Below are 14,479 nucleotides of genomic sequence, written 5' to 3' on the forward strand. Positions count from 1 at the left end.
GAGATTCCATTCGTTGGTTCATGCCCCAAATGGCTGCAATGGCCTGAGCTGCACCGATCCAAAGCCAGGAACCAGGAGTTTTTCCGGGTCTCCCATGAGGATGCAGGGGCCCATGGACTTGAGCCATCTTCTCCTGCTTTCCCAGGCCATCAGCAGAGAGATGGATTGGAAGTGGAGCAGCTAGGATTCCAACTAGTGCCCACATGGGATGCTGGCACCACAGTTGGAGGATTAACCTACTATGCCACAATGCCAGTCCTGGATGTTGTTTTAATTTGCACTTTTTTGATTAGTGGTTTTAAGCCCTTCTTCATCTACCTGTTGGCCATTTGTATGGCTTCTGAGAAATATCTACTTAAATTCTTTACCCATCTTTAGAGTTCTTTTTCTTACTACTGAGTTGTGTGAGTTCTTGAATATATTTTGAATATTAACTCTGTCAGGTGTGTGGTTTCCAAGTGTTTTCTTCTATTCTGTAGGTTTTCCATCCACTCAACTATTTTCTTGGATTTGCAGAAGCTTTTTAGTTTGATGCAATGCCATTTGACTCTGTGTTTTGTTGCCTGTGCTTTGGTGTTCATATAAAAAAAAAAAAATCATTGTCCAGGGGCTGGCGCTGTGGCACAGCAGGTTAAAGCCCTGGCCTGAAGTGCCAGCATCCCATATGGGCGCCGGTTCTAGTCCCGGCTGCTCCTCTTCCAATCCAGCTCTCTACTATGGCCTGGGAAAGCAGTGGAAGATGGCCCCAGTCCTTGAGCTCCTGCACCCCCGTGGGAGACCTGGAGGAAGCTCTTGGCTCCTGGCTTCGGATTGGCGCAGCTCTGGCTGTTGTGGCCATCTGGGGAGTGAACCAGTGGATGGAAGACCTCTCTCTCTGCCTCTACCTCTCTCTGTAACTCTGTCTTTCAAATAAATAAAATAAATCTTTAAAAGAAAATCATTGTCCAGCCCAGTGTCACAACTTTCCTCTTATGTTTTTTTCTAGGTGTTTTACAGTTTCAAGTCTTACATTTAAAGCTTTAAATTTATTTTGAGTTGGTTTTAATATATTATTCACCTATTCTCAATAGCTTTAGTATCTATCAAAATGTTGATGATTTTCAGATTTCTGTCTCTAATCAAGATCTCTCTCTCCTGGATTCCATAAGGAAAATAAGCTCACAAGAAATCCCATGAGGATGACCACAGGCCCCTACAATTTAGCACATCCAAAACTAAATAAATCATCTTTTCCCCAAAACATACTGGCTCTCAACAATGTGTAATTTCAGTAAGTGGAGCCAAGCCTGATCCCATAGCTCAAGCCAGAAACCAAGTCATTCTCCCCTCCCCCACACTCCATCTTTTCTCATCTACTTCTCCTAGTTCAGGTTCCCTCAGCTTTCCCACCAAAATTACTACGTTAGCCTATCAGTTGATCTTTCTGCATTCACTTTGGGCCCCTGCAATCCACTCTCCACAATGAAGTCTCAGGCCTACTTTAAAAAGGTTTGTGTGTTCATGTCACTCTTTAACATTCTTCAGGGATTCCCCATCCCACAGGATAAATTCAAAACTCCTTAAACAGTTTTGTAAGATGTGGCCCCAGCTGACTTTATCAACCTCTCCTCCCAAGCTAACAGAATACAGGTTTCCCAGTTTGCCAGGAACTGTCTCCTCCCTGTGCACTTGCTGAAGTTGTCTCAACTGCCTGGCCAACTATTCCTCAGCTCTCAGCTTAGATATTGTACCAGGTGTTCCCTCTATATGATCGCATCATTCTGCACCTCCTGTTTGGTAATATTTGTCAGGCTCTAAATGCCTGTTTACTTGTTTGAACTCCCACTAGACTGTATGTAAACTCCATGAAAGGAAGATACAATGTCTGTCTTGTTCAAGCAATATGTCCAGTGTCCAGTACAGTGCCAAGAACAAAGAAGGTATTTAAAACTTTCATGTATTGAAAGAAAGAAACATATATTCATCATCTGTAAAGTACCATAGCATGAGTGGAAATGTCTCAAGAAAACTGGGATCTTTCTGGTTTTTACACTTTATCATACATCTTTGGGACTGGCTCTTATTCCATCACAGTCTCCTTAAATAAACTGCAAAATAATAATAGACTCCCCTAAAGCTATCGTCTGTCAAACTATATTTTTTTCTTCTATAGTTTTTATTAAATGAGTACTATATGCAGGAACTATGGTAAGATCTGAGACACAATGGTAGCAAAAATAGATTAAAAAAATGACATCAGGAAACCACTCCACACATTCTCCCCAACATACACCCACTGATCTCAGTGCTCCAAACTGGGAGACAGAGATCCACTCAGTGGACATTCTGACATTATTGCTGTTTTTAGTAACTCACACCAGGACTTAAACCTGTTTTATTATCCTTGGAAACCAAGCACTCTCTTAATTGCAAATGTTTAAAATCTATATTTTGACAGCATCCTTCTTGGTCTTCAGTCATCACACTGAGACCAGTATTTTTAAAAATCTTTTTCCATTTGTTAATATTTCTGATTAATGTCTGGTAGTTTTCAGCATACAGGTTTTGCAATATTTGGTCAAATTTCCTCCATGTACTGAGTATATATTGATGCTGGTGAAAATGGGATTTTTAAATCTCAATGTCAGCTGGCACCGTGGCTCAACTGACTAATCCTCCGCCTGCGGTGATGGCACCCCAGGTTCTAGTCCCGGCTGGGGCGCTGGGTACTAGTCCTGGCTGCTCTTCTTCCAGAACAGCACTCTGCTGTGGCCCGGGAAGGCAGCGGAGGATGGCCCAAGTGCTTGGGTTCCTGCACCCACATGGGAGACCAGGAGGAAACACCTGGCTCCTGGCTTCGGATCAGCACAGCACCGGCTGTGGCAGCGATTAGGGGAGTGAACCAATGGAGGGAAGACCTTTCTCACTGTCTATAACTCTCTTTCTCTCTCTCATTGTCTAACTCTGCCTGTCAAAAAAAAAAATAATAATAATAATCTCTATGTCAGGCACAGTAGGTTAACACCCTGGCCTGAAGCGCCAGCATCCCATATGGGTGCCGGTTTGAGACCCGGCTGCTCCACTTCCAATCCAGCTCTCTGCTATGGCCTGAGAAAGCAACAGAAGATGGCCCAAGTCCTTCCTGCTCCTGCAAACCCTGGGAGGCAGTGATGGCTTAAATAATTGGGTTCAGCTACCTACATGGGAGACCTGTATTATATTCTCAGTTCCTGCCTTAGGACCCAGTTGAGTCCCAGCTGTTGTGGGATTTGTGGAGTGAACCAGTGGATAGGAGCACTCTGTCTCTCTGCCTCTCAAATTTTTTTTCAAATATTTATTCTATTTATTTGAAAGGGAGACAGAGAGAGAGAAGGAGAGAGAGGAAAGGAGACAGAGAGGGAGGGAGAGAGAGATTCCATCTGCTGGTTCACTCCCAAAATGGCCACAACAGCCAGGGCTGGACCAGGCCAAAACCAGGAGCTAGGAGCTTCCTCCGGGGTCTCCCATGTGGGTGCTGGGGCCCAAGGAGTTGGGCCATCCTTCACTAATTTCCCAGGCACATCAGCAGGGAACTACACTGGAAGCAGAACAGCCAGACTCAAATGGGTGCCCACAAGGGAAGTTGGCACTTTAGGTAGGTCTAACCCGCTGCACCCCAGCACTGGCCCCAATAAGAAAATGTTGAACCATAGCTAGGATTTCATTAGAGTGGAAGAGGAGGGAGACCACTGTGAGAACAGAAGCAGACCTGAGCAGGGCGCTTGAGAGAGCGGTGTTGCTAACTCATCTTAAGAGAGCAAGCTGAGGGAGACAAGATGGCACAGGTACCCTGGGGAGAGGTTTTCCGTAACCTTGAAATTCATCCTGGAAGTCCATCCAAAAAGTTTGGACTTTTTCCTAAGGATACTGAGAAATGAGTGCTTATTTTTTAGCATTTCAGAGACAGTGTAAAGCCACAATCGAGGCACATTTTGGCAAGAATTTAGTATAAGAATGAGTAAGCACCAAGATCTGGAGAGAAGTTATTGTGACAGTTCAGACACGAGATGGTGAGGGCTTGAACCAGGACAGTGGCGAGAGGAAGGATGGAGAGGGAGAATATGGAAAGGCCTCCGAGGGAAGTGATGGAATGGAACCAACTAGGTGGGGGATGACAACAAGAGATGAAGTCAAAAATGACTGAGAGCCCAAGAATTATGGTGCCACTGGCAGTAACTGATTTTAGAGGGGTGATTACGTCTAGATATTCTGTGCTTAAGGGACAGTGAGAATTTCCAAGAAAAGACAGTGGTTAACCAACTACCTCATAGCTTTAGGAAGTTGTCAGAACTGAATATGCACTTAGGGAATTTTCCTCCTAGAGACGGTGGTTGAAGAGGTGATGATAGATGGTTCTCCCAGGAACCAGGAGAGGTAAAAGGGAGTTCTCGCAACCCTGTGCATGGGCGGCAATCTAGGGAGATGCAGGATAGCAGAGAAGGACGCCTACAGAGCAGCACCCACATTACCTAGGACCTAGAGTAAAATCACCCCCATCTCTCACCCAGAGACTAAGGCAGCCATGAACAAAGCAGACGGAAGAGCTCTCTGTCTCTCCTTCTCTCTCCCTGTAATTCTGCTTTTCAAATAAATAAATAAATCTTTTTAAAATTCTACTTACTTGCTCAAAGTGATATTTCCCTTTACTCAAGCAACATTTTTATGAGTCTGTGACAAGGGGCCAGTGCTGTGGCATCGTGGTTCAAGTCCCGGCTGCTGGACTTCCGATCCAGCTCCCTGCTAATGTGCCTAGGAAAGCGTGGAAGATGGCCCAAATACTCTGGCCCCCACAACCACGAAGGAGACCTAGAAGAAATTCCTGGCTCCTGGCTTCAGATCAGCCCAGCTCGGGACACTGTAGTCATTTGGGGAGTGAAGCAGTGGATGGAAGACCTCTCTGTCAGTCCCTCTCTCTCTCTCTCTAACTCTGCCTTTCAGCTAAATAAATAAATCTTAAAAAAGTTTTGACAAAGCACTATGCAAAGATAACAAAACCATTTGTGATTCCCAACCAGCACTATGCACTGAGAACTTCAAATATGTCTGACACAGTGCTAAATGTTTTATATTTACTAAGCTATCTTTTTTTTTTAAATTTTTTGACAGGCAGAGTGGACAGTGAGAGAGAGAGAGAGACAGAGAGAAAGGTCTTCCTTTACTGTTGGTTCACCCTCCACTGGCTGCTACGGCCACCATGCGCTGATCTGAAGGCAGGAGCCAGGTGCTTCTCCTGGTCTCCCATGTGGGTGCAGGACCCAAGGACTTGGGCCATCTTCCACTGCCCTCCCGGGCCACAGCAGAGAGCTGGACTGGAAGAGGGGCAACCGGGACAGAATTTGGTGCCCCGACCGGGACTAGAACCCAGTGTGCTGCCGCCACAGGCGGAGTATTAGCCTATTGAGCCGCGGTGCCGGCCACTAAGTTATCTAAAAAAAAAAAAAGCTTGTGACACACTATAGTATCACTTCACAGATGCGGAAAATGAAGCCCAGAGATGTTGGATAACCTTTCCACAGCCATGGAATCATGGGGCTCCATCTTGGTTGTCCAAGCTGTGCACTGTACACGCTATAAGACCTTTCACATAAAAATTTGGCAGGAAACACAGTAGAGAATGACATGTAAAAAAAAGTATGCCCTTAACTATCACATTATACTGCCTCCTCAAGGACCCAACTGGCAAGGAAACTTCAATATGAATTTCAGATGCTATCATAACCATATTTTTCAAAGTGACCAAATGAGGTAAACTATTCCCAAATCAGAAAATCAGAAATTAAGTTACCTGATCTAAAAAAGGCTGGGACATACAGTAATTGTGCCTGTGTCACTACTTAATAAAACTATTTTTGAGATTTTTCCTTTTATTTCCTGAGTATATATCTAATTTACTGTTATTTCCTGAATATGTTCATATATCTAATTTTTTAGAAAGTAAAGCTATGTTGTGAAAAAAGGCTTTATAAAACCTGCTAAGCTGGGGATGGCATTGCGGTACAGTGGGTTAAACCACTGCTTGCAGCGCCAGCATCCTATATGGGCGCCAGTTCGAGTGCCAGTTGCTCCACTGCCCATCCAGCAACCTGCTAATGCACCTGGGAAACCTGCAGAAGATGGCCCAAGTGACTGGGCCCCTGCTCCCATGTGGGAGAACCAGAAAAAACTCCTGGCTTTGGCCTGACGCAGCCCCAACAGCTGTAGCTATTTCGGGAGTGAATCAGTGGATAGAAGATCTCTTTCTCTCCTTTTTTCTCTGTAACTCTCCCTTTCAAATAAATAAATCTTAAAAAACACAAAACACAAAAACAAAAATAAAAAGAAACCTAGGCTAAACACTTAAACCAGGCAGCTAAAATCATCCTAAAAATCAGAAGTTGACCTTTTTCTTAATTTTCAACAGGTTAAAGGACAAGTCCTAAACCCCTCTCAGCCAGTTTTATTTTCTCCTTTCTTCCTCTAAATGCATCCACACTGACTTGCTACTAACCTAGCCCAATTTCCAGTTCCTAACCGCAAACCTTCCTTCATCTGAGCAAGTTTCCACTAAGCCATGGCCTCCATTTTACCCATTATAAAGCCCTTTTCTCTAATAAAAGGTACCCCTAAACTGCATTACTTCCCCTGAACTTGATTATTGACAGCACTTTAAGCAGCCTCTGCTTGGTCTGCCCTACAACTCTGTAGCTACACTGTCAGGTACTGACACGCCCACCCCACCCTCAGGATGTCTGTCAGTACTGCTCAGAAGAGAACTTCAGCAAAGCTCAGAAAAACAACGTGTTTAGAGGACACTCTGGATTCAGTCTTATCCTACCGTGCGGCGCCCTGAGACGCACTTACGTTGTTACTGTGCAGATAGTCGACTGCTCGAAGGATCTGGAACAGGTACTTCCTGAGCCGCTTGCTCTCCAGCCCGTGGCAGTAGTGCTGCAGCTCATCCAGCACCGTGTGGTCGATGAACTCAAACACCAGGTGGATTTTCTTTTTCTGTCTAAAAACTTCGATCAGATTGACCAGGTTTTCATGACGAAATTGCTGTTGACAAAAGAAACAGACTTTTAATATAAATTCAAAGATAACGTGTACACATAACACATACTTTTGAAAAGAAACAAATATTCTCAGCTGATCTTCCTACACGCGTTTCAACAAAAATGTCTCACTTTATTTGCATACATTCCCATTTTCAGAGAATTTTACTCCATATCATGATCAATATAGAATCAAGTGAGATTTGTTCTTTACTGCAAGTTGGCATTTGAATTACTTATTAAAATAGTTTAGAATTAATGCACCATAACACAACTTAGTATGAAGTTGAGCGTTATCTTGCTATCTTGTAATCGTTTGTGGTTATACTGAATATCTGAAAGTTAGAAGGTCCATATGTGAACCAAAGAGCACTGACTTCACAAAGAGCACTGACTTCAACACCACTAAGGGTATGACTGAATATATACAAATTAATCATTCTCTGATTGCTGTGCTAAGCTCTAGAGAGGAAGCTGTGAGTTCGAGAGAGACATGATTCACCAGAGTGTAACGAGAGAATAGGAGAATATCAAGATCATCTTCAGACATGTGAAATACCCATCAATAATCAATAATCTTAGGAACTTCATAGAAATATCTGTGGGGAAATTTCGGTTCGCTGTCTGTACTGTTTCATTAAACGGCAAACACCTTTCAGACTGGTAACAATCACTGGACACAGCTTTAAACTGGTCATTTTTATCAGCTATGATACCAATGAGGTTTAGTATTTCAAACTGCTTTTCCTACTTTACAACACATTACTTTATCATCAAATCTGAAATATCTAATCATTTTTTTCAACTAGCCAAAATGTTTTTTTCATTTGGCTAAAAATGAAGGGGTGTATTTTCAGCGCTAGATTCCTTAGGAGACTATACTTCTATGAACAAACATCTGCCTTGATTCTAACGGCACAACATCATTTTCCCCACTTCACTAAACCTAACACAGAGACTAAAATCCTTACAACATGACTAACAGAAAATCATGCCAAATGTGATGCCAGGCTCCTTTCCTATTTTTGCTCTCAATTTCTCCAGCTGGCCAGACACCAGGGCACTGCGGCAACAAAACGCTGGCAACGGCAACGAGAACAGGCTGCTTCCCACGCTGAGATGTTCATCCTCATGTCAGGAAAGCCGCTGGCTTCCTATGCAGTCTCCATTTTCAAGGCAAAAGCAGTAAGGGCAGTGAAGGGTTAATAGGAGGTAATCAGGAACTGTTTTTTTTTTTTTTCAAGGAAACCCCAAGAATTGTTCCATTATTCCTTTTCAAGTTATTTCATTCTGTTTCTCCAATACTAGTAAATATTTTTACAGAAATTTCCGCTAATTATTCTAACTGTAATTTATTTCATGAAATTCTAACTGAAAAAAAATAGTTCAAATTAAGTTACTTTTAGTCTAGGAATGTTAACTAAAGCAAGAAATCTCCAGAGGAATTATATTACATCAAATTAAAAATACTGTAAGAAGCCAATGTGAATAGTTAAGGTGACACAAAATAATATGCATAGTAAGAATAAAATACATCCATTTTCAAGGTCATCTCTGTGTTCTTACCACATTTTGGTTATTTTTACAAAATGATTATGTAGTAAAAATAACCAGCTTAAATAAAACAATCTTGAAGAAAGCACAAGAAATACTGCCTGAAAAAAGCCTCTTTGTAACCCGATTTTCATTCCTGGTCTACGACAGTTGCCTTACGGATTATATTTTAGATCATCAAGACCGGGCCTGGAATCACAAAATCCCAACATCTTTACCGACTTTAACTTTCCTTTTCACTGTCTAGTAATAGAGAGTTCCAGCAACACACAAATGCCTAATACAGTTCTACTTAGAAAGCGAACTGATCACAACTAATACAGACAGACTTACCAAGAAAGAAGAAAACACTACTTTTCTACCAGATAAGGACGAATAAGTAATCTGTTTTCTTCATCACATATAAGACTCTAGGCCACGATGTCAAAATCACAGACCTCAAAGCACGCGGACAGATGCCTGTATAAACACACACACACACACACACACACACACACCCCACTGGTTTAGCGCCGGTTCCTAAGGAACACTCCTGCTTTCTCCACACTCCTCAGACACACACACACACACACACACACACACACACACCACTGGTTTAGCGCCGGTTCCTAAGGCACGCTCCTGCTTTCTCCACACTCCTCAGACACACACACACACACACACACACACACACACACTGGTTTAGCGCCGGTTCCTAAGGCACGCTCCTCCTGCTTTCTCCACACTCCTCAGCCCAACCCGAGGCTGCCCTGCCCCGGCTGCCCCATGAAGCTGCCCGGATACTGCTGCCTGTCTAAACGTTGAGTTAACGTCCTGTCACCTGAAATGTGGTATTTCTCAAACTGAACCGCCTGGAGTCTTCCAGACTTCCACCCTCCGCGAGGCTCCCACAGCTCTCTGGCCTCTCCCGGGCTCCCACGCTGCCTTCCACAACACGGAGGACCCTTCGTTCCCCAACCACACTCCCAGGGCATGCACCAGGACCCCCGCGCCAGGAAGCACACACACACACACACACACACACACACACACCCCGGGCTCTGTCCACTCCACAGGGTAGTATCTCTGCATTCAATTACACGGAATCCAAACCTTCCCCGACCGCCCACCTACGCCATCTAGCTTTGACTCCCTAAGAACCCTGTTTCTAACCCTGCGAACGTCTCTGCCGCTGTCCCGCAGGCTGGCATAGCAGGTTTCTCCCTCCTACCTAGAACTCCCGCCACCGTTCACGCCTAAACCACGTCCCACCTCTTTCAAGAACCCTCCCAGCCCAACAGGACCTGTGTTAACCACCTGCCACTGACTTTTTTATTCCACTTCATTCCCATACACCCTCCTGGCCTTCTGATTAAACTACCCAAGTCCTGAGGACCACGAACTCCTGGAAGTCACAGCCCGGTCACAAAGCAGATACCTGTATTCAGTATTGCACTTTACAGTCACAAGGTTGGCGTAATTGTGTTACATTGTACGCAGACACGTACACTTTGTTCCACTACCAAACGACAGAATGTAGGCAGTAAGGGGATATCTGTTTTTCTATTAAATGTCTCACTGCAAATTAACAGAAACGTTCTTTCCCGCAATTTTTATTCCATAGCAATTTTTCTTTTGACTCACAGAGCAACGAAGGCAAAAGAAGCAAACCTTTAGAAACTTTATCTCTCTCAATGCAATTTTGTTGACAGACTTTTCTGGTTTCTCATAGAATATCTTAATGGCCACTATCTGCCCAGTGTTCTTATGTTTACATTTCATGACCGTTCCGTAACTTCCCTCTCCCACTTTGCCAAGGGTTTCATACATCTCCATCCTCAAGCCTGGCGGCTACTTCTTCAGAGGAAGAAAGAAAGAAAACGGAAAATGTTAAACGTCCCGACTCTGCGGAACGCATTCGCGCAGGAGACCCGCACTCCCGAACAGGGGCCCCGTGGCCTGGCCGCCGCGGCGGCCGGAGGACGCCTCGGTCACTCCCGCCCACCGGACATCCCCTCGCCACACCATCCCGCGGGCCTGGGGTCCCACACTTCCTGGCTCCAGTCAAGAGGGCGCCGCACTCCCGCAGTCGCCCACACGCGCGTCTCGGGCCCGCGTCCCAGCACAGCCTGGTTCCCGCCCGCTCCTCAAACCCGACGTCTTAGAATCCCGGACCGGCGTCGCGCCCCTCGCCCCGCGGTCGACCTGTCCGGGCAACCGCCACCGCCTCAGCCCATTCTGTGGCTCCGCGCAGCCCCGGGCAGGCAACGGGACGCCGACTCCACTTAGCCCGCTAGCCGGGCAGGCCGGGAGCCGCTCGCTACCATGGCAACGTTGGGGTTGGGGGAGGGAACGGCGCTCGGGCGCTAGTGCGCAAGACCGGAACGTCGGCGGTGTCCCGACCCGGAAGGGAAAGCGAAAAGCGGAAACGAGCTGTGGGTGGGCGTTAAGTGGAAGCTTCCTTGGGGTGGGGCGCGGGCGTGCAAGTTGCCGCCGCGTTTTCGTCGGTTTTAGGGGGCAGGGTATCTTGCCTGCAGCGTGAAGGGCTGCAGGTGCTCGGGGCGCAGTGGTGTCCGCCCTGAGCCGCGGGTGGACCCTTGTCGTACGACACCAGCTCGTTTCGGAGCCTAGAAAGATGGCTTTCGTCGTTCCACAGCTTGGGAATTGGAGCTTCCAGGAAAGGCTCAGTGACCGAGCTCGACCCCTGCAGTCCACGTTAATCCCCAAAACGGGGACAAAATGGCTCTTAAGAACCGTTTTTGAACACTTAACATGCCTTCTGAGTTCCTCCAACACCTGCTGATCCTTTTCAAAAACTACAGCCAAAACCCTAAAACGCCCGCTTTAGGAAACCAAATAAAAACGTGCTCCCACATATGGTGCGATTATAAAGGACCCGGACGGGAGTTGGGGGTGAGGCCGGTGATTAATTGCTTCTGCAGGGTGACAGCCCCTAATGAATAACAAGATCACTAGAGCCCAGTGCCCGCAGAGTGCCATCTTTATTTGGAGCTTGCTTTTTCTGCAAAATGCAGTGGATGCAAAAGGCCAAAACGAGCTGTGCTTCTCAGCTATGAGGAGGGGCATTATCCAGTAAATTCTAATCCAGTAGGACCCACTCCAAGATGCACATTAAAATAACTAAAAAGCTCCCCACCATCTCAATTCAACTGGGATGGGATAAAGAAATTGGTATCTGGACAGGTTTCCAAGTATTTCTACGCTGTCACTAGGGTTTATGTTGAGAGCTCGAGACGAAGGCGTAACCATGGTTCTCTTTTACCACCTCAGATACACAAAATTGTCTTTCCTTTTGAAAACCGTTCAGCCATACTATCAAATACCTTATAAATAAGAATGTCATAGTCAATCTTACATTGGGCTCACACGTGCTGTAACCGTGTGTAGCAAATGGTTGACTATTTGCAAGGGACAAACCACAATGCAGATTATCCCCACGCTCAGTGAGCTCACTTAGCTACAAAGGTGTCAGTAATGACAGCTGTAAGACTTCTTAGGGCAAGTCTTAAGGTGCATTGGACGGGGCCACACTCGGGACACCCCCATCCCACAGCAGAGAACCCATTGGAGCCCGGCTGCTCTGCTTTCCACCCAGCTCCCGCCATCGAGTCCTGAGAGGCAGCCGATGATGCCCGCGGGAAAGTGGGAGAGGAGATGGAGTCCTGGGCTCCTGGCTGCCCCGGCACAGCCCTGCTGGTGCAGGCATTTGCAGGAATCAGTCAGTGGGTGGAAGATCCACCTCCCTCTTCCTCTCTTTTTACAGATATATTATGGCAGGTTTGGTGTCCAGGACAGCCAGCAACTTCTGGTAATAAACTGCTCTAAAGCCTTATGAAGCTCGTTTTGAATTTGTCAAGCATATTATTTCATTTTGGAAATTCATAAAGTGTCTATTACCAAAACAGTTATAAATTGCTAGATAAGTGGCCGGCGCCGGCTCACTAAGCTAATCCTCTGCCTGCGGCGCCGGCACATCAGGTTGTAGTCCCGGTCGGGGCACCGGATCCTGTCCCGGTTGCCCCTCTTCCAGGCCAGCTCTCTGCTGTGGCCCGGTAGTGCAGTGGAGGATGGCCCAAGTGCTTGGGCCCTGCACCCCATGGGAGACCAGGAGAAGTACCTGGCTCCTGGCTTCGGATCCACACAGTGCGCTAGCCACAGCAGCCATTTCGGGGGTAAAGCAACGGAAGGAAGATCTTTCTCTCTGTCTCTCTCACTGTCTAACTCTGCCTGTCAAAAAAATAAAATAAAAAATAAATAAATAAAAATTGCTAGATAAGTGGCAAGGATTTTTTTTTTTTTTTTTTTTGACAGAGAGAGCTAGACAGTGAGAGAGAGAGAGATAAAGCACTTGGGCCATCCTCCACTGCTTCCCGGGCCACAGCATAGAGCTGGACTGGAAGAGGAGCAACCGAAACAGAACCCAGAGTGACAGGGATTTTTAAGAGTTTCTCTTTAGCACTGCACTGCTTGTAACTACGCTTATGCCTTCCTCTTTGGCTATAGAGAGGATTAAGGTTGCAATGGCAGGAAAGCGAAATAAAATAATACGCAGAATCCCACGGTGAACGCACACCATGACCTAAGGTCTGGCTAACTTGATCACAAGGCTGCTACTAAAACCAAAAGCTAGAATTCAGGGCTTGAAAAAAGATTGTGATCAGGAAAATGGGAAAGTTAACCCTTTCTGGTTCCATGGAATTGTGGGCAATTTCTGTGCGAAATTAGGTGGTTCTCATCCTACCCTCCTTTTCCTTGTAGAACTGAATTCCTCCATAGGGAAGGGCTCAGAGCCCTCCAGACCAACAAAATCCTCAGGACAGAAACGGAGGCTACAGGGAGGGGGAATTTAGCACCTGAAGGGAATGTTCAGGGTCCCCATAGTCCACACCTGTGAGGAGGTGGCACTTGCGCCCATTCGCACCCTACTTGCGAATGCAGAGAAATCTAAAATGAGTTATCTGGGGCTGGCTATATAGCTCCCACGTGCCTCCACGATGCCTTCCTCCAGATCTGAGTCCTTTTGTAGATTTCGTTGACAACCAACCACTCCTGATCTGCTCACGCGGGTGCACCCCCATTTTCTAACAAATCCAAAGAGCAGGCAAATCCGTCGTTATCTTAGAATGAACACAGACCCATTAAAAACTTATTTCCATGGGGCCTTTTTAACTCTTCTGTCTTCACCTAGAAGTAGCAACCTTGGGAACCCCACTGCAAGGCGGGAACAGACATCCGGCAGCCGTGTGGAAACATTTCGGGGCTTTTACTTTGCGTTGTGCTCCCTAGGTGACAGCCTTTCGGTTTTCCCTCCTGCCCCACGGAGCAAAGTTGATAAGCCAATGAGGGATAACAATGAAGTCCTGAGTTACTTTTGGTTCCGTTTTTTAAACTTTGGAATCAAAACAATCTATCGTTCCAGCACGACTCCGGCTGTAAGGTCCCTGTATCTGGGACAGACGCGAGGAACAACTAATGAAGACATACCCCTCCCTCCGCTTCCCAGACCCGGCCGAGCAGGTCCAGGGGACGCGCTCACGTGACCCGTTCTAAAGCGTCACAGGGACACGTGGTTCTAGATACTTCGTCCCCTCCCCCTCAGGGGTGGATTGTTGACAACGCCGGCGGCGGCCACGTGACCTTACGTCATCCCTCCTCCTTTCCCCGAAATCTCTGGCCCCGGATGCGGTCCCTCTCTCCCCACCCCGCCGAACCTAAGTTCGTGACGAGGGGGGAAGACAAAGTAGTATTTCCGTTTCTGTGTCGCTTAACCCACCACCTCTGCTCTGAGCACGGAGAACACTAACTTGTCGATCCGTAAGAGAAGGCGGAATGGGAGCGATCGCAGCCGGCGGGCTGCAGGAAGCGGCGCCGGCCCG

At 46.5% G+C, this 14,479-nt stretch overlaps 1 protein-coding gene across 12 annotated transcripts in view; it reads right to left on the reverse strand.

The window, feature by feature from the left end:
- CDKL3 (cyclin dependent kinase like 3) overlaps nt 1-11,651 on the reverse strand; it is a 48,249-nt gene extending 36,598 nt beyond the window's left edge. For 3 of the 12 annotated variants that reach the window (XR_016236108.1, XM_070076106.2, XM_089335867.1), the window contains exons 1-3: nt 10,788-11,643; nt 10,254-10,439; nt 6,859-7,053 (exon numbers count right to left, since the gene is read on the reverse strand). Coding sequence is in view for 7 of the 12 variants with exons in the window: in XM_070076106.2 (XP_069932207.2) it covers nt 6,859-7,053; nt 10,254-10,418 (360 nt within the window). In the remaining 5 variants the exon portion in view is untranslated. The other 9 variants (XR_016236110.1, XM_089335863.1, XM_089335860.1 and 6 more) reach the window with 7 other exon arrangements.
- Between the last annotated feature and the right edge of the window lie 2,828 nt (nt 11,652-14,479).

This window comes from Oryctolagus cuniculus, chromosome 6 (genome assembly GCF_051225735.1).
Source record: "Oryctolagus cuniculus isolate XC-2025 breed Fujian yellow rabbit chromosome 6, ASM5122573v1, whole genome shotgun sequence".
In the NCBI taxonomy this organism is placed as follows: Eukaryota; Metazoa; Chordata; class Mammalia; order Lagomorpha; family Leporidae; genus Oryctolagus; species Oryctolagus cuniculus.